The sequence below is a fragment of the Salmo trutta genome, chromosome 23, assembly GCF_901001165.1.
Source record: "Salmo trutta chromosome 23, fSalTru1.1, whole genome shotgun sequence".
In the NCBI taxonomy this organism is placed as follows: Eukaryota; Metazoa; Chordata; class Actinopteri; order Salmoniformes; family Salmonidae; genus Salmo; species Salmo trutta.
Genome location: NC_042979.1, coordinates 15822969 through 15843949, shown reverse-complemented (window position 1 = coordinate 15843949; position 20981 = coordinate 15822969). Strand labels below are relative to the sequence as shown.

General features: G+C 46.2%; 1 protein-coding gene across 1 annotated transcript in view; it reads left to right on the top strand.

Moving 5' to 3' along the window:
- Positions 1–2711: 2711 nt before the first annotated feature.
- Positions 2712–20981, top strand: part of LOC115159482 (leucine-rich repeat transmembrane neuronal protein 4-like) — a 133089-nt gene continuing 114819 nt past the window's right edge. Inside the window, exon 1 of the mRNA XM_029709239.1 lies at positions 2712–3430. Coding sequence (XP_029565099.1) covers positions 3427–3430 — 4 coding nt within the window. The 5' untranslated portion in view covers positions 2712–3426. The remainder of the gene's footprint in view (positions 3431–20981) is intronic.

Sequence of the window (20981 nt, the reverse complement as noted above, 5' to 3'; positions counted from 1 at the left end):
CAGAACCACCCACCAAACCAGGACCAAGCAGCAGAAGAGGAGGAAGCCACAGGAGAGAAAAAAGGAGGAATGGACATGGGAGGACGTCCTGGATGGCAAGGGAGCCTACACCTGGGAAGAGATCCAGGCCGGAAGGGATCGCCTCCCATGGGAACAGGTGGAGGCACTCAGGAGAGTGGAGGCAGCTGGACAGAGGAACCAACGGGAATGTTTTGCTGGAACACGGTTGGGTAGGAAACCCGAGAGGCAGTCCCAAGATTTTTTTTGGGGGGGGCACACGGGTAGCTTGGCCAGGCCAGGGAAGAGCCGTAAGCCAGCTACCCGTGATTACAGGGAGGTACGTATGAGGTGGAGGGCGCCATGTTACGCTGTGGTACGCACCATCTCGCCTATACGGACGCACAGCCCAGTTCGCCCAGTACCAGCGCCCCGCAGGTGCCAGGGCAAGGGGAGCATCGAGCCGGAAGGGGTGATGCCAACCCTGCACTCAAGACCGCCAGTGCGCCCTTTCGGTCCGCTGTTTCCCGCTAGACGCACTAGCATGGAGGTGCGTGTCTCCAGGCTGGCAAGTCCAATACCAGCCCCACGCATCAGGAGTCTAGTGCGTCAGCCCAGCCTCGCCAGTCAACAGTCACCAGAGCTGCCCGCCAGTCAACAGTCACCAGAGCTGCCCGCCAGTCAACAGTCAGAGCTGCCCGCCAGTCAACCATCACCAGAGCTGCCCGCCAGTCAACAGTCATCAGAGCTGTCCGCCAGTCAACAGTCGTCAGAGCTGTCCGCCAGTCAACAGTCGTCAGAGCTGTCCGCCAGTCAACAGTCGTCAGAGCTGCCCGCCAGTCAACAGTCGTCAGAGCTGCCCGCCAGTCAACAGTCGCCAGAGAGGTCAGACTGCGCTGAACTGCCGGAGTGGCCAGACTGCGCTAAACTGCCGGAGTGGCCAGACTGCGCTGAACTGCCGGAGTGGCCAGACTGCGCTGAACTGCCGGAGTGGCCAGACTGCCCTGTACTGCCGGAGTGGCCAGACTGCCCTGTACTGCCGGAGTGGCCAGACTGCCCTGTACTGCCGGAGTGGCCAGACTGCCCTGTACTGCCGGAGTGGCCAGACTGCCCTGTTCTGCCTGAGTGGCCAGACTGCCCTGTTCTGCCGGAGTGGCCAGACTGCCCTGTTCTGCCGGAGTGGCCAGACTGCCCTGTTCTGCCAGAGTGGCCAGACTGCCCTGTTCTGCCAGAGTGGCCAGACTGCCCTGTTCTGCCAGAGGTGCCTGCCTGCCCTGATCTGCCAGGGTGCCCGGTCTGTCAGGATCTGCCAGAGTGGTCCTCCTGCCCTCCGGTCCAGCCCGAGTGGCCCTCCTGCCCTCCGGTCCAGCCAGAGTGGCCCTCCTGCCCTCCGGTCCAGCCCGAGTGGCCCTCCTGCCCTCCGGTCCAGCCCGAGTGGCCCTCCTGCCCTCCGGTCCAGCCCGAGTGGCCCTCCTGCCTTCCGGCCCAGCCCGAGTGGCCCTCCTGCCTTCCGGCCCAGCCCGAGTGGCCCTCCTGCCTTCCGGCCCAGCCCGAGTGGCCCGCATGCCTTCCGACCCAGCCAGAGTGGCCCGCATGCCTTCCGACCCAGCCAGAGTGGTCCGTCTGCCAGGGTCAGCCCGAGTGGCCCGTCTGCCCGGCGCAGCTATCGGCGCCAACAAAGTGGGCGACGCCGAAGGTGGAGCGAGGTCCACGTCCAGCACCTGAGCCACCTCCAGGATAGGTGGGTTGGGGAGGGAGGGTGTAGCACAGTGCCGTCGGTGACGGCAGCCACCCTCCCTTCCCTCCCTTATTGTTTAGGTGTTAAATTTTGTTGGGGATTTTCTTGTTTTCCTTTTTAGGTGCATCCCGGCGTCTGCACCTTGAGGGGGGGGGTACTGTCACGTCCTGACCAGTAGAGGGGGTAGTGGGGTCAGGACGTGACAGTTTTTGTGTAGGTGAATGTTTGATTGTTGATTTGGGACTTCCAATTGAAGGCAGGTGTGTTGAGTTGCCTTTGATTGGAAGTCCTATATAGGTGTGTGTGTGTTTCTTTGGGTTTGTGGGTGGTTGTTTTTTGCACTGCTTTTATAGCCTGCAGAACTGTCACTGGTGTCACCCTTTTGTGTTGTTCCTGTGGATGCTCTACTCCTTTTGTTGGGTAATAAAAAAATGAGTATTCACATACCTGCTGCGCCTTGGTTCATTTCAGAAGACAGCCGTTACAGATATGCATAAAAATATACATATTGTTTTACTAGAAAGCGTAATTATTATGGATCTAGATTGCAGGAAAACGCTGTTTCAGGTGTTTGAAAAATACAAAATTCTCAAACGTATGGATTGGGGCCTATCCCCACTCTGGACCACTCACTAGCCATCCTCATGTTCTTTGTTCCCCTCAAATTTTGGGGGTGCATGACGCCTGGTGCATTAGGCTACCATAAAAAAATCTTAAATGGCACAATCAAACCAAATGAAAACTGCAACAGGTAGCTTATGTAATTTGCAAATTGCAATAGCCTATCGTGAAATAGCGTGTGAATGGTCAGCATCAGATAATATCCCTTTCTCTCTGTCATTATGTTTTGTTACTTTCAACACACAACCTACAAAGACGAGCACTGTATGCTGAGGGAGAGCCAATGAAAATATGTTTATTCGGGGGGGCTCTCTCACCAGAAGAGGGCATTCCGATTCTTCCTGACAAAGTTGCCGTGATACATGCAGACGTGATGTTAACTACTCAAACGCTTACACTTATGCGCTTCTGGAATTGAGGAGAGAATAGGGGTGAAAGGGGGAATGCTCATCCTGCATGATTTTGGTTTGCTTACAGAGTAAAACTACCACAGACCCTTCGAATTCTCCTGTGATCAGGGTAAGCTTCTTCCGTTGGGAATGTGAATTCCCTGTCAGTCTTACTATAAACATTTTGGGTCGCTTTTTACTGGGGAGATCTGCTGATATTCACACAGCCTCTTGGGAAAATCGTTGTTTTTGCATCATGCCAGAATGGATGGATGGAGGGTGATGAGAACGTTTCGACTGGAATCTTTCAACTTTGCTATCACGCTTATTTTGGATTGTGATATATGACTTGGATGTGGCATCGTTTGTTCTCAGACGCGCTGTTAATATTGGACACCACGATTTTACGCGGGAATTATGTGCATGGATATGGTAGGAAACTAGATCGGGAGACATGTTCCATGGTGAAACTACATGCTTGACACACGGATACCCCTCTGACTCGCTTATATTCCGGGGGCAGCGACGGGCAGGTGCGCGTTGGAATCGGCGGCTGCGCGAAGCGACTGGGGTCCTGGACTAGAACCGTACCGTCTGATGAGAGCGCGTGTCATGCGGACTCAGCTGTCGCGCGCTGTAAGGCTTTAAAACCTGTGGACAGGAGCTGACAGATAAACTGATATGTGTAAGTATATGTGCCTGTAAATGTATTATATCTGCTCCATGTAGTGGAAACGAGAGTAAGGTAAGCTGCGTCTTTTCCCTCAAATTCGCTCCCAACATGCCAGCAGACTAACTGTGTCTGAGTGCATAAAGATCTAGTATGTTCAGATAAAAATTGTGTATTGCAACTATGAGATTTCCCAAAGCATTGTTATTGTTTATCTGTTATTAAACACGTTCAGCACGCTCTTGTCCCTATGAATTTAGTCTGGATATGCCAAACAGAGTCGCAGAGCTGCAATGTGGTTCTTTTTTAAAATTGTATTGTACTACAGGCGATGAATGCCTGTGTGCGATTAACAATTGGACACATAGCAAATACGCCAATATGCCGTTCAAGCTTTGCCAGAGATTGCATCTGAATAACTGTTCCGTTTACAAAAAGCTCTATAGTCTAATGCATCCGTTCGTTAGCTATATGGTTTGGAGCATCCTATTTCTTCTTACCTGGTTTATGAAGAGAATTCGGATCATTGACTGGGACTGGAATGCTAATTATGGCATATGTTGGATGCAAGTCAACTTTACAAAGCGTGGTCCTGCATAATTATCGAAAGCCCATTCATGGTTATGTTTTCTTCATTTCGTGATCTAGAAGTGTCAGTGGTATGTCCAACATTAACTGAGAACAGACCATTTGGGTTTCATGAGTGGATTACATCCAGATTAATTACGCAGATAAATTGTGCTAATAAGATCGATTCATATTTTATTTTGCTTTGCTATATCATAAATCAGTAGGCTAGCGGTGTGTGCACCTGCTCCTTGTTTAGCCTTGAAGACAGTCTGTTATGCGCTCTCTTGCTGTTTGGTCATTGAGAGATGATTGTGGATAATTTTTGTTATTTGACCTAGCATCTACAAGAGGCTTGATGAATGCCATTTGGAGCACGAACAGCCTGCAAATTTCAGCATTAAATAGTGTGAGCATGTTCGCTCAAGTGTGTCTGTGTGTGTGTTTAGGTGCGTTTGCGTGCGTGCTCGCGTGCGTGTGTGATGAGGGGCTAGCCTACGGATGTGGTTAGATTTTTTAATAGCTTCCCCCTGGTGTTTGAAATCATCAGTATGTTTTTGTTAGCAGTTCATTTATCCACAGCCATTATTGAACTCTTACACAGATGGCCAAATGCACTGACTATGCTGTGCCATTATTTTTTAAGGTGGTATGATTTATCAGGCTACTGCACTGCATCGATACATTGTTTACCAGGGGCGTTATGCACCACAAAAATCTGAGAGGGCACAAATTACGTTAGGATGACTGGGAGGGTGGTCTGGAGAAGGGCTGAATTTGAGAATTTTGCCATTTAAAAAAAACCTTAAACAGATTGTTCCTGCAATCTAGAGCCATACGCATTATGTTTAAATATATGTAAAAAATATGTGTATTTTTCTGCATATCTAATCATACCTCTTGATTTGTCTGTATCCTAACTGGTGGTTCTTTAAAAAAATAAACTAAATAGGCTTCTCTGCATCCCTGCTAAAATCTTGGTAGAAGATTTAAAGGAATGGGAGTCTTATTCAGTAGGCCAACATTTAGTTATTGCTTGCTTTTCTAAAGTCTACCAACCTTGCCAGCAGGCATGCCAGCTAAGATAGTTAGACAAACTAGCTACTCTAACTTGATTGATAGCCTGAAATGGCTTCTTGGTAGCTAGTTATGAGATTGGGATATTGTGAACTTATCTGGGCTAGCCAACTTCATGAAATTGCTAGGTGGCTAGTACTATTAAAAAACAAAGAACAAATATGAGTGGCTCGTGCCCCTGTGCCCCCTATGGACATGACGTCTCTGTTGTTTAATGCAAAAATTGTCTGAAATAACTAATTCTGCAAAAAAAATCACACATGAATAAGGATAAGTATGACTATTATTTATTTAGTCATAGTTTTGCAACAGCCTTTATGCTATATACTGTAGCTATAGTTTGAGCACTTGAATTGCTTATGACCATCATGCAGGGTGGATTGCATTAATTGTGCTTTTTCTCTTCCTTATGTACAAGCAAAACTACTCACTTGTATTCTAACGCATCATTTCCATTGTCATCCATAAACTTTGGTCTTGTAATCCCATTACCGTTGTTGATTACTTAAAAGTTGCTCCCTCAGTCATTTCACTGACCATTGGCAGTTAAACCCCCGACTCCTCTGTTGCCATTTGTTAGCTGCATCATGTGGCGCATGACGCAGGGCTTCATGGCCCATAAACTGATGAGGTACACGCACTGCCAAGCACTGCAATGTGGTCTTGTTTCTGCAAATACAAAGCCCACAAGCCATATAGCAATATGAGCTTCTGTGCCAACAGGTTGAATGGAAAATACGTTTTGCACCTTTTTATGCATAGGGCATGTGCCCAAAATAGTTTTAATCCACATTAGTCATCATTGCCTCAGCACCAAATTATATATATATATATTTTGTAACAGTGATTTACAGTGCCTTCAGAATGTTTTCATACCTATTGATTTATTCCATATTTTGTTACATCCTGAATTCAAAATGTATTAAATAGATTTTGTTCTCACATGTCTCATAATGACAAAGTGAAAACATGTTTTTTGACATTTTTGCAAATGTATTGAAAATGAAATACAGAAATATCTCATTTACATACCAGTCAAAAGTTTGGACACAAAAGTTTGGACACTTTATTTGAACTATTTTCTAACTTGTAGAATAATAGTGAGGACATCAAAACTGTGAAATAACACATATTGAATCATGTAGTAACCTAAAAAGTGTTAAACAAATCAAAATATATTTTATATTTGAGATTCTTCAAAGTAGCCACCCTTTGCCTTGATGACAGCTTTGCACACTCTATGCATTCCTTCAACCAGCTTAATGAGGAATGCTTTTCCAACATTCTTGAAGGAGTTCCCACATATGCTGAGCACTTGACATGCTTTTCCTTCGCTCTCCAGTCCAACTCAACCCAGACCATCTCAATTGGGTTGAGATCGGGTGATTGTGGAGGCCAGGTCATCTGATGCAGCACTCCATCACTCTCCTTAGTCAAATAGCCCTCACGTTGCCTGGGGGTGTGTCCTGTTGAAAAACAATTGATAGTCCCACTAAGCGCAAACCAGATGGGATATTATATCGCTGCAGATTGCTGTGGTAGCCATGCTAGTTAAGTGTGCCTTGAATTCTAAATAAATCACAGACACTGTCACCAGCAAAGCACCCCCACACCATCACACCTTCTCCTCCGTGCTTCACGGTGTGAACCACACATGCAGAGATCATTCGTTCACCTATTCTGTGTCTCACAAAGACACGGCGGTTGGAACCAAAAATCTCAAATTTGGACTCATAAGACCAAAGGACAGATTTCCACTGGTCTAATGTCCATTGCTCGTGTTTCTTGGCCCAATCAGGTCTCTTCTTCTTCTTACTACCAGCTAACTGGCTACCAGCTAACTGGCTACCAGCTAACTGGCTACCAGCTAACTGGCTACTAGTTAGCCACGGCTCGCTAGCTGTCTAAAGTACATCGGACTGTTAGCTTAAGAGGCCCATCGCACAAATTCTTTGGCCACTATACCCACAATACGGAGCCCTGCTGATCCGTCGTCTGAACCGTCGCCTGAACCGGAACCCCAATAGATGCTTGCCAGCAAGCTAGCTACAAACTAGTAGTCAGCTAGCGGTCATCAGCCACCTCTAGCATGGACAACTCTCGCCAGTCTGCACAGCGTGACTCAAACCAGAGCAATTCAGACGTATTTTTCTCCATATCTCTGGATTCCTCCCGCAAGCTCTGAACCTTTATTTATTTATTTTATTTTTTTCACCTGGATCACCGCAGCTAGCTAGCTGCTATTCGAGTGGCCACTCCTGGCTAACATCACTGTCCCGAAGCAATAACCAATTGCTAGGCCCATCTCCCAGCTAGCCAAAGAGGTCCATCAGCCTCTACTTGGGCTACAATACCTATTTTTGCCAACTGGCTTGGACCCCCACCCACTCATCACGACTGGACCACCGACGGAATTCGCCCAATGGGGTTTTTCTCAACTGGCTCCGCCGTCGCTTCGTCCCCTGAAATCCCATCCGCTAGCATGCTAGCCGCGGCCTGCTAGCTGTCCAGAGCACATCGGACTGTTAGCTTAAGAGGCCCACCGGACTTATTCTTTGGCCACTATACCTATTCTGCCAATTGGCCTGGTTTACCACACGGAGCCCTGCTGATCCGTCTGCCGATGTAATAGCACGAGGAGGCCACAAACACACTTTCTTCCGTCGCGACGTCCCTCCAAGGACCTTCTGTTAGCTTGCTATCCCCGGCCCGCAAGCTGCCTGAAGCCACTCACTGGACTCCTATGATCACTCGGCTACGCATGCCTCTCGCTAACGTCAATATGCCTTGTCCATTGCCATTTTGGCTAGTATTTATTGCCTTATTTCACTGTAGAGCCTCTAGCCCTGCTCAATGCGCCTTATTTAACACTTTAGTTCCACCTACCACACATGCGGTGACATCACCTGGTTTAAATTATATTTCTAGGGACAATATCTCTTTCATCGTCACTGTAGGCACAGGTTTACCCTCACTGTATGCACATCCCACCATACCTTTGTCTGTACATTATGCCTTGAATCTATTCTACCGTGCCCAGAAATCTGCTCCTTTTACTCTCTGTTCTGAACGTACTAGACAATCAGTTATTTTAGCCTTTAGCCATACCCTTATCCTACTCCTCCTTTGTTCTTCTGGTGATGTGGAGGTTAATCCAGGCCCTAGAGTGCCTAGCTCCACTCCCATTCCCCAGGCGCTATCATTTGCTCACTTCTGTAACCGTAAAAGCCTTGGTTTCATGCATGTTAACATTAGAAGCCTCCTCCCTAAGTTTGTTTTATTCACTGCCCTAGCACACTCTGCCAACCCGGATGTCCTAGCCGTGTCTGAATCCTGGCTTAGGAAGACCACCAAAAACCCTGAAATTTCCATCCCCAACTATAACATTTTCCGACAAGATAGAACTGCCAAAGAGGGCGGTGTTGCAATCTACTGCAGAGATAGCCTGCAGAGTTCTGTCTTACTAAATAGGTCGGTACCCAAACAATTCAAGCTTCTACTTTTAAAAATCCACCTTTCCAGAAACAAGTCTCTCAACGTTGCTGCTTGCTATTGACCACCCTCTGCCCCCAGCTGTGCCCTGGACACCATATGTGAACTGATTGCCCCCCATCTATCTTCAAATCTAGTGCTGCTAGGTGACCTAAACTGGGACATGCTTAACACCCCGGCCATCCTACAGTCTAAGCTTGATGCCCTTAATCTCTCACAAATTATCAATGAACCCACCAGGTACAACCAAAAACATCCGTAAACATGGGCACCCTCATAGATATCATCCTAACCAACTTGCCCTCCAAATACACCTCTGCTGTTTTCAACCAAGATCTCAGCGATCACTGCCTCATTGCCTGCATCCGTAACGGGTCTGCGGTCAAACGACCACCCCTCATCACTATCAAACACTCCCTAAAACACTTCAGCGAGCAGGCCTTCCTAATCAACCTGGCCCGGGTATCCTGGTATCCTGGACCCAGGTATCCGTGTATCTACTTGACCTCATCCTGTCAGTAGAGGAAGCCTGGTCCTCCTTTAAAATTGCCTTCCTCACCATCTTAAATAAGCATGCTCCATTCAAAGAATGTTGAACCAGGAACAGATATAGCCCTTGGTTCTCTCCAGACCTGACTGCCCTTGACCAGCACAAAAACATCCTGTGGCGTTCTGCATTAGCATCGAATAGCCCCCATGATATGCAACTTTTCAAGGAAGTCAGGAACAAATATACACAGGCAGTTAGGAAAGCTAAGGCTAGCTTTTTCAAGCAGAAATATGCATCCTGTAGCACAAACTCAAAAAAGTTCTGGGACACTGTAAAGTCCATGGAGAATAAGGCACCTCATCCCAGCTTCCCACTGCACTGAGGCTAGGAAACACTGTCACCACCGATAAATCCACTATAATTGAGAATTTCAACAAGCATTTTTCTACGGCTGGCCATGCTTTCCACCTGGCTACCCCTACCCTGATCAACAGCCCTGCACTCCCCACAGCAACTCGCCCAAGCCTCCCCATTTCTCTTTCACCAGTTAGCTGATGTTCTGAAAGAACTGCAAAATCTGGACCCCTACAAATCAGCCGGGCTAGACTATCTGGACCCTCTCTTTTTAAAATTATCTGCTGAAATTGTTGCAACCCCTATTACTAGACTGTTCAATCTCTCTTTCGTATCGTCTGAGATTCCCAAAGATTGGAAAGCTGCCGCGGTCATCCCCCTCTTCAAAGGGGGAGACACTCTAGACCCAAATTGCTACAGACCTATATCAACAAATAGATTACCGACCACTTCGAATCCCGCCGTACCTTCTCCGCTATGCAGTCTGGTTTCCGAGCTGGTCATGGGTGCACCTCAGCCACGCTCAAGGTCCTAAACGATATCATAACCGTCATCGATAAGAGACATTACTGTGCAGCCGTATTCATCGACCTGGCCAAGGCTTTCGACTCTGTCAATCACCACATTCTTATTGGCAGACTCAACAAACTTGGTTTCTCAAATGATTGCCTTGCCTGATTCACCAACTACTTATCTGATAGAGTTCAGTGTGTCAAATCGGAGGGCCTGTTGTCCAGACCTCTTGCAGTCTCTATGGGGGTGCCACAGGGTTCAATTCTCGGGCCGACTCTCTTCTCTGTATACATCAATGATGTCGCTCTCGCTGCTGGTGATTCTCTGATCCTCCTCTACGCAGACGACACCATTCTGTATACTTCTGGCACTTCTTTGGACACTTTGTTAACCTCTTACATCTAGACGTTCCGCTCGCGGAACACCTGCTCCAATAGCCAATGATGGGCGTGGCGCGAATAACAAATTCCTCAAAAATACAAAAACTTCAATTTTTCAAACATATGACTATTTTACACAATTTAAAAACAAGAATCTAACCACACTGTCCGATTTCAAAAAGGCTTTACAACGAAAGCAAAACATTAGATTATGTCAGCAGAGTACCCAGCCAGAAATAATCAGACACCCATTTTTCAAGCTAGCATATAATGTCACATAAATCCAAACCACAGCTAAATGCAGCACTAACCTTTGATGATCTTCATCAGATGACACCCCTAGGACATTATGTTATACAATACATGCATGTTTTGTTCAATCAAGTTCATATTTATATCTAAAAACAGCTTTTTACATTAGCATGTGACGTTCAGAACTAGCATACCCCCCGCAAACTTCCGGTGAATTTACTAAATTACTCATGATAAACGTTCACAAAAAACATAACAATTATTTTAAGAATTATAGATACAGAACTCCTCTATGCACTCACTATGTCCGATTTTAAAATAGCTTTTCGGTGAAAGCACATTTTGCAATATTCTGAGTAGATAGCCCGGCCATCACGGCTAGCTATTTAGACACCCAGCACGTTTAGCACTCACCAAAGTCAGATTTACTATAAGAAAAATGTTATTACCTTTGCTGTTCTTCGTCAGAATGCACTACCAGGACTTCTACTTCAATAACAAATGTTTCTTTGGTCCCAAATAATCCATAGTTATATCCAAACAGCGGCGTTTTGTTCGTGCGTTCAAGACACTATCCGAAAGGGTAAATAAGGGTGACGAGCACGACGCATTTCGTGACAAAAAAAATTCTAAATATTCCATTACCGTACTTCGAAGCATGTCAACCGCTGTTTAAAATACATTTTTATGCAATTTTTCTCGTAAAAAAGCGATAATATTCTGACCGGGAGTGGTGGTTTTCGTTCAAAGAGAGAGAGAAAGTAAACATGGAGTCGACTCGTGCACGAGCCTTAGTCTCATAGTACTCTGACTGGCCACTATCCAAACGCGCTAATGTTTTTCAGCCAGGGCCTGCAAAGCCACGATTCAGCTTTTTGCCGCCTTCTGAGAGCCCATGGGAGCCGTAGGAAGTGTCACGTAACAGCAGAGATCCCCTGTATTGGATAGAGATAATCAAGAAGGCCAAGAAATGGTCAGACAGGGTACTTCCTGTTTGGAATCTTCTCAGGTTTTGGACTGCCAAATGAGTTCTGTTATACTCACAGACACCATTCAAACAGTTTTAGAAACTTTGGAGTGTTTCTATCCAAAGCTAATAATTATATGCATATTCTAGTTTTTGGGCAGGAGTAATAATCAGATTAAATCGGGTATGTTTTTTATCCGGCCGTGAAAATACTGCCCCCTAGTCATAACAGGTTAACAAACCTCCAGACGAGCTTCAATGCCATACAACTCTCCTTCCGTGGCCTCCAACTGCTCTTAAATGCAAGTAAAACTAACTGCATGCTCTTCAACCGATCACTGCCCGCACCCGCCCGCCCGTCCAGCATCACTACTCTGGACGGTTCTCACTTAGAATATGTGGACAACTACAAATACTTAGGTGTCTGGCTAGACTGTAAACTCTCCTTCCAGACTCACATTAAGCATCTCCAATCCAAAATGAAATCTAGAATCGGCTTCCTATTTCGCAACAAAGCATCCTTCACTCATGCAGCCAAACATACCCTCGTAAAACTGACTATCCTACCATCCTCGACATTGGCGATGTCATCTATCAAATAGTCTCCAACACTCTACTCAACAAATTGGATGCAGTTTATCACAGTGCCATCCGTTTTGTCACCAAAGTCCCATATATTACCCACCACTGCGACCTGTACGCACTCATTGGTTGGCCATCGCTTCATACTCGTCGCCAAACCCACTGGCTCCAGGTCATCTACAAGTCTCTGCTAGGTAAAGCCACGCCTTATCTCAGCTCACTGGTCACCATAGCAGCACCCACCCGTAGCACGCGCTCCAGCAGGTATATCTCACTGGTCACCCCCAAAGCCAATTCCTCCTTTGGCCGCCTCTCCTTCCAGTTCTCTGCTGCCAATGACTGGAACGAACTGCAAAAATCTCTGAAACTGGAGACTCTTACCTCCCTCACTAGCTTTAAGCACCAGCTGTCAGAGCAGCTCACAGATCACTGCACCTGTACATAGCTCATCTGTAATTAGCCCATCCAATCTACCTCATCCCCATACTGTATGTATTTATTTATCTTGCTCCTTTGCACCCCAGTATCTCTACTTGCACATTCATCTTCTGTACATCCTACCATTCCAGGGTTTAATTGCTATATTGTAGTTACTTTGCCACCATGGCCTATTTATTGCTTTACCTCTCTTATCCTACCTCATTTGCACATGCTGTGTATAGATTTTTCTACTGTATTTTTGATAGTATGTTTGTTTATTCCATGTGTAACTCTGTTGTTGTATGTGTTGAACTGCTTTGCTTTATCTTGGCCAGGTCGCAGTTGCAAATGAGAACTTGTTCTCAACTAGCCTACCTGGTTAAATAAAGGTGAAATAAAATAAAATAAATAAAAAATAATTGTCTGTACCGCCACAATCAGGTTATATTTACATTACAATTATTAAAGTTTATCCATGGAGACTTAATTGGCCAATGTGCTGAGGTCTGGCACGTGCCTTTAGTGAATGTATATTTGAGATAGATTTGGAGGGGGCAGCAGGGCAGTTGGTGGCTCTGAGAGAGGATGTGACAGACTCATCTATAGTGTTGTGAGGGCTGGGGGTTGATTGGTTATTCTCTGTCACTCCACCCTGGTGGAACTGTTCCGCCAGGGGAAATCAGAAAACAGATGCAAGGCAGAAACAAATCAATACTAACACACAGTCTGTTCTTGCGTGTGTGTGTGCTCGAGCTCGCATGAGTGCACGCACATTTGGATATTGGTGTATTGAGGAGAATCCACCACATACTCTCTCTCATCCAGTTGACCTTGTTTGTACTGTAGGCCGCCTACTTCAGTAACTGCAAATACCAAACTGCAAATACCAATGCATCTGCTATACATTTCTGTAATTACACAAAGGCATCTGCGTTTCCTCAGAGCATTGAGGCAATACGAACACAGGACATGAAGCGCTGGTTCCCAAGGACCAGGAAAATAAGGCTGGCAGTCATCTCAAAGATAATTGGAGACTAATAGGATGGCATAGGCTAGTCTGATGGGATGGCCTTCCCTGTGCGTTAGGCTCCTGTCCAGCCACAATGTGTGCATGGCTGCGCCTGATAGCAGTTTTGTCAATGGCAGAAAACTCAACAATGAGCCACTTGTGTGTTCAAAGATCATAGCATAGTGCCTATTTGCCAAGTTATTATTTATTTGTCTGTACATTAGGTCAGCGGTGTGCTTTTCCTCTCATTCTTTGTTTAATAACAGAAGGATCCATATCCCTGCCATCATCGTCGCCGCAGTAGTAGTAGTAGTAGTAGTAGTAGTAATAGTAGTAGTAGTAGTAGTAGTAGTAGTAAGGCACTGACACAAATGATTGCCTGAAAGAAATTGATAATAAGAAGATTGTGGGAGCTATTTTGTTAGACTTCAGTGCAACTTTTGACATTATCGATTATAGTCTGCTGCTTAAAAAACATGTGTTTTGGCTTTACATCCTCTGCCATATCGTGGATCAAGTGTTACTTATCTAACAGAACACAGAGGGGGTTCTTTAATGGATGCCTCGCTAACGTAAACCAGGTAGAGTTAGGCATACCACAAGCTTTCTGTCTTGCCCCCTTACTTTTTTATATTTTTACTAATATCTTCAGAAACTATTCATACCCCTTGACACATTTTGTTGTGTTACAGCCTGAGTTCAAAATTGATTAAATGACTTTTGTCTCGTATCCATCTACACACAATACCAAAGTGAAAACATGTTTTTCAAAATGAAATATATAAATATTTTATCTATGTAAGTATTCACACCCCTTTGCTGTGGCACTGCAAATTGAGCTCAGGTGCATCCAATTTCCTTTGATCATCCTTGAGATGTCACAACAACTTGTTTGGAGTCCACCTGTGGCAAATTCAGTTGTTTGGACATAATGTCTACATAAGGTCCCACAGTTGACAGTACATGTCAGAGCAGAAACTTTACCATGAAGTTTAAGGAACTGTCCCTAGATCTCCGAAATATAATTATGATGAGGAATATATCTGGGGAAGGTTATAAAACTATTTCAAGAGTGTTGAAAGATTCCAAGAGCACAGTGGTCTCCATCTTTGGGAAATGGAAAAAAATATGGAACTACCTAGATTGCCTAAAGCTGGCCATCCGACCACACTGACCAACTGGGCAAGAAGGACCTTGGTCAGGGTGGTGACCAAGAACCCAATGACCACTCTGACAGAACTACATAGTTCCTTGGCTGAGATGGGAGAACCTGCCAGAAGGACAACAGTCTCTACAGCACTTCACCAATCTGGGCTTTATGGGAGAGTGGCAAGAGGGAAGCCACTTCTGAGAAAAAGTCACATGACAGCACGCCTGGAGTTTGCAAAAAGGCACATGAAAGACTCTGAGAGCATAAGGAAAAATATTCGGTGTTCTGATGAGCAAAACATTTAATTTGGCCTGAATGCAAAGTGCTATGTCTGGGAAAAAAACTGGTACAGCTCATCAACTGTCTAACATCCCTAACGTAAAGCATTGGGGTAGAAGCACCATAAAATTGGGTTGTTGGGAGACTAGTAAGGATAGAGGGAACAATTAATGTAGCCAAATACAGGCAAATCCTTGATGAGAACCTCCTTCAGAGTGCAAAAAAACTTTAAGGTTTACGTTCAAACAGGACAATGGCCCCAAGCATACAGCCAAAGCAATGGTCGAATGGCTTCAGAACAAGAATGTGAAAGTCCTGAAGCCCAACCAATGCCCAGACTTGAATCCCATTGAAAATCTGTGGGAAGTCTTGAAGATTGCTATTTCCACAGCTCCCCATCTAGCTTAACAGAGCTTGGGAATTTTGCAAGGTAGAATAAGAGAAAATCCACAAATCCAGTTCAAAGCTTATACAGAAATTAAATCAAATAAAATGTATTTATATAGCCCTTCTTATATAAGCTGATATCTCAAAGTGCTGTACAGAAACCCAGCCTAAAACCCCAAACAGCAAGCAATGCAGGTGTAGAAGCACGGTGGCTTGGAAAAACTCCCTAGAAAGGCCAAAACCTAGGAAGAAACCTAGAGAGGAACCAGGCTATGAGGGGTGGCCAGTCCTCTTCTGGCTGTGCCGGGTGGAGATTATAATAAAACATGGCCAAGATGTTCAAATATTCATAAATGACCAGCATGGTCAAATAATAATAATCACAGTAGTTGTCGAGGGTGCAACAAGTCAGCACCTCAAGAGTAAATGTCCGTTGGCTTTTCATAGCCGATCATTGAGAGTATCTCTACCGCTCCTGCTGTCTCTAGAGAGTTGAAAACAGCAGGTCTGGGACAGGTAGCACGTCCGGTGAACAGGTCAGGGTTCCATAGCCGCAGGCAGAACAGTTGAAACTGGAGCAGCAGCACGGCCAGGTGGACTGGGGACAGCAAGGAGTCATCATGTCAGGTAGTCCTGAGGCATGGTCCTAGTGCTCAGGTCCTCCGAGAGAGAGAAAGAAAGAAAGAAAGAAAGAAAGAAAAAAAGAGAAAATTAGAGAGAGCATACTTAAATGCACACAGGACACCGGATAAGACAGGAGAAATACTCCAGATATAACAGACTGACCCTAGCCCCCCGACACATAAACTACTGCAGCATAAATACTGGAGGCTGAGACAGGAGGGGTCAGGAGACACTGTGGCCCCATCCGATGATACCCCCGGACAGGGCCAAACAGGAAGGATATAACCCCACCCACTTTGCCAAAGCACAGCCCCCACACCACTAGAGGGATGTCCTCAACCACCAACTTACCATCCTGAGACAAGGCCGAGTATAGCCCACAAAGATCTCCGCCACGGCACAACCCAAGGGGGGGGGGGGCGCCAACCCAGACAGGAAGACCTCGTCAGTGATTCAACCCACTCAAGTGACGCACCCCTCCTAGGGACGGCATGGAAGAACACCAATAAGCCTGTGACTCAGCCCCTGTAATAGGGTTAGAGGCAAAGAATCCCAGTGGAGAGAGGGGAACCGGCCAGGCAGAGACAGCAAGGGTGGTTCGTTGCTCCAGTGCCTTTCCGTTCACCTTCACACTCCTGGGCCAGACTACACTCAATCATAGGACCCACTGAAGAGATGAGTCTTCAGTGAAGACTTAAAGGTTGAGACCGCGTCTGCATCTCTCACATGGGTAGGCAGACCATTCCATAAAAATTGAGCTCTATAGGAGAAAGCCCTGCCTTCAGCTGTTTGCTTAGAAATTCTAGGGACAATTAGGAGGCCTGCGTCTTGTGACCGTAGTGTACATGTACATTTTAGTCATTTAGCAGACGCTCTTATCCAGAGCGACTTACAGTAGTGAATTCATACATTTCATACAATTTCATACATATCATACATTTTTTTTTCTGTGCTGGCCCCCCGTGGGAATTGAACCCACAACCCTCGTGTTGCAAACACCATGCTCTACCAACTGAGCTACAGGGAAGGCAGGTATGTACGGCAGGACCAAATCGGAAAGATGGGTAGGAGCAAGCCCATGTAATGCTTTGTAGGTTAGCAGTAAAACCTTGAAATCAGCCCTTGCCTTAACAGGAAGCCAGTGTAGGGAGGCTAGCACTGGAGTAATATGATCAAATTTTGGGGTTCTAGTCAGGATTCTAGCAGCCGTATTTAGCACTAACTGAAGTTTATTTAGTGCTTTATCCGGGTAGCCGGAAAGTAGAGCATTGCAGTAGTCCAACCTAGAAGTAACAAAAGCATGGATACATTTTTCTGCATCATTTGTGGACAGAAAGTTTCTGATTTTTGCAATGTTACGTAGATGGAAAAAAGCTGCCCTTGAAACAGTCTTGATATGTTCTTCAAAAGAGAGATCAGGGTCCAGAGTAACGCCGAGGTCCTTCACAGTTTTATTTGCGACGACTGTACAACCATCAAGATTAATTGTCAGATTTAACAGAAGATCTCTTTCTTTCTTGGGACCTAGAACAAGCATCTCTGTTTTGTCCAAGTTTAAAAGTAGAATTTTTGCAGCCATCCACTTCCTTATGTCTAAAACAGAGGCTTCTAGCGAGGGTAATTTTGGGGCTTCACCATGTTTCATTGAAATGTACAGCTGTGTGTCATCCGCATAGCAGTGAAATTTAACATTATGTTTCCGAATGACATCCCCAAGAGGTAAAATATATAGTGAAAACAATAGTGGTCCTAAAACGGAACCTTGAGGAACACCGACATTTACAGTTGATTTGTCAGAGGACAAACCATTCACAGAGACAAACTGATATCTTTCCGACATATAAGATCTAAACCAGGCCAGAACTTGTCCGTGTAGACCAATTTGGGTTTCCAATCTCTCCAAAAGAATGTGGTGATCGATGGTATCAAAAGCAGCACTAAGATCTAGGAGCATGAGGACAGATGCAGAACCTCGGTCTGACATCATTAAAAGCTCATTGACCACCTTCACAAGTGCAGTCTCAGTGCTATGATGGGGTCTAAAACCAGACTGAAGTGTATACATTGTTTGTCTTCAGGAAGGCAGTGAGTTGCTGCGCAACAGCTTTTTCTAAAATGTTTGAGAGGAATGGAAGATTCGATATAGGCCGCTTGTTTTTTATATTTTCTGGGTCAAGGTTTGGCTTTTTCAAGAGAACCTTTATTACTGCCACTTTTAGTGAGTTTGCGACACATCCGGTGGATAGAGAGCCGTTTATTATGTTCAACATAGGAGGGCCAAGCACAGGAAGAAGCTCTTTCAGTAGTTTAGTTGGAATAGGGTCCAGTATGCAGCTTGAAGGTTTAGAGGCCATGATTATTTTCATCATTGTGTCAAGAGATATAGTACTAAAACACTTTAGTGTCTCCCTTGATCCTAGGTCCTGGCAGAGTTGTGCAGACTCAGGACAATTTAAAGAGGAGTCCGTAATTTGCTTTCTAATGATCATGATCTTTTCCTCAAAGAAGTTCATGAATTTATTACTGCTGAAGTGAAAGCCATCCTCTCTTGGGGAATGCTGCTTTTTAGTTAGCTTTGCGACAGTATCAAAAATAAATTTCGGATTGTTCTTATTTTCCTCAATTAATTTGGAAAAATAGGATGATCGAGCAGCAGTGAGGGCTCTTCGATACTGCACAGTACTGTCTTTCCAAGCTAGTCGGAAGACTTCCAGTTTGGTGTGGTGCCATTTCCGTTCCAATTTTCTGGAAGCTTGCTTCAGAGCTCGTGTATTTTCTGTATACGAGGGAGCTAGTTTGTTATGACAAATGTTTTTAGTTTTTAGGAGTGCAACTGCATCTAGGGTATTGCGCAAAGTTAAATTGAGTTCCTCAGTTAGGTGGTTAACTGATTTGTGTCCTCTGATGTCCTTGGGTAGGCAGAGGGAGTCTGGAAGGGCATCAAGGAATCTTTGGGTTGTCTGAGAATTTATAGCACGACTTTTGTTGCTCCTTGGTTGGGATCTGAGCAGATTATTTGTTGCGATTGCAAACGTAATAAAATGGTGGTTCGATAGTCCAGGATTATGAGGAAAAACATTAAGATCCACAACATTTATTCCATGGGACAAAACTAGGTCCAAAGTATGACTGTGGCAGTGAGTAGGTCCAGAGACATGTTGGACAAAACCCACTGAGTCGATGATGGCTCCGAAAGCCTTTTGGAGTGGGTCTGTGGACTTTTCCATGTGAATATTAAAGTCACCAAAAATGTGAATATTATCTGCTGTGACTACAATGTCCGATAGGAATTCAGGGAACTGTGAGGAACGCTGTATATGGCCCAGGAGGCCTGTAAACAGTAGCTATAAAAAGTGATTGAGTAGGCTGCATAGAGTTCATGACTAGAAGCTCAAAAAACGAAAACATCGTTGTTTTTTTTTGTAAATTGAAATTTGCTATTGTAAATGTTAACAACAACGGCCTTTGCGGGATGCACGGGGGATATGGTCACTAGTGTAACCAGGAGGTGAAGCCTCATTTAACACAGTAAATTAATTAGGCTTAAGCCATGTTTCAGTCAGGCCAATCACATCAGATTATGATCAGTGATTAGTTCATTGACTATAACTGCCTTTGAAGTGAGGGATCTAACATTAAGTAGCCCTATTTTGAGATGTGAGGTATCACGATCTCTTTCAATAATGGCAGGAATGGAGGAGGTCTTTATTCTCGTGAGATTGCTAAGGCGAACACCGCCATGTTTAGTTTTGCCCAACCTAGGTCGAGGCACAGACACTGTCTCAATGGGGATAGCTGAGCTGACTACACTGACTGTGCTAGTGGCAGACTCCACTAAGCTGGCAGGCTGGCTAACAGCCTGCTGCCTGGCCTGCACCCTATTTCATTGTGGAGCTAGGGGAGTTAGAGCCCTGTCTATGTTCGTAGATAAGATGAGAGCACCCCTCCAGCTAGGATGGAGTCTGTCACTCCTCAACAGGCCAGGTGTAACGGCCGTCGTCTGAAGAAGTGGACCAAGGTGCAGCGGAGTTAGTGTTCATTATTAGAATTTAATGTAAACAACGTGAACACTATACAAAACAAGAAAAGAGTAAACCGACAGCAAACAGTCCTGTCTGGTACAAAAACACTGACAGAAACAATTACCCACAAACCCAAAGGAAAAAACATGCTCCTTATGTGTGACTCCCAATCAGCAGCAACGAGCTTCAGCTGTGCCTGATTGGGAGCCACACACACGGCCCAAAACAAAGAAATACAAAAACATAGAAAAAGGAACATAGAACGCCCACCCAATGTAACACCCTGGCCTAACCAAAATAAAGAACAAAAACCCCTCTCTATGGCCAGGGCGTTACAGTACCCCCCCCCAAAGGTGCGGACTCCGGCCGCAAAACCTGACTCTGAAGGGGAGGGTCCGGGTGGGCCTTCTTACGGCGGCGGCTCAGGTGCGGGACGTGGCCTCTGCTCCACCCTTGACGTCGCCCTCTTAGGTGGCGCACCTGGCCGCGCCGAAGATCTGGTGGGCGACGCTGACTGCGCCCGGCTGGCGGGCGGCGATGGTTGCGCCCGGCTGGCGGGCGACCCTTGTTGCGCCCGGCTGGCGGCCGGCGATGGTTGCGCCCGGCTGGCGGGCGACCCTGGCTGCGCCCGGCTGGCGGGCGGCGATGGTTGCGCCCGGCTGGCGGGCGACCCTGGCTGCTCCGACGGCACTGACCCACGATTCACCAGGCTGGGGAGACATGACAGAGGCCTGTCCCTAGGCGTAGGCACAGGACTCACCGGTCTGGCGGGCGTCCCTGGCCACTCCGGCAGTTCGGGGCAGTCTGGCCACTCCGGCAGTTCGGGGCAGTCTGGCCACTCCGGCAGTTCGGGGCAGTCTGGCCACTCCGGCAGTTCGGGGCAGTCTGGCCACTCCGGCAGTTCGGGGCAGTCTGGCCACTCCGGCAGTTCGGGGCAGTCTGGCCACTCCGGCAGTTCGGGGCAGTCTGGCCACTCCGGCAGTTCGGGGCAGTCTGGCCAC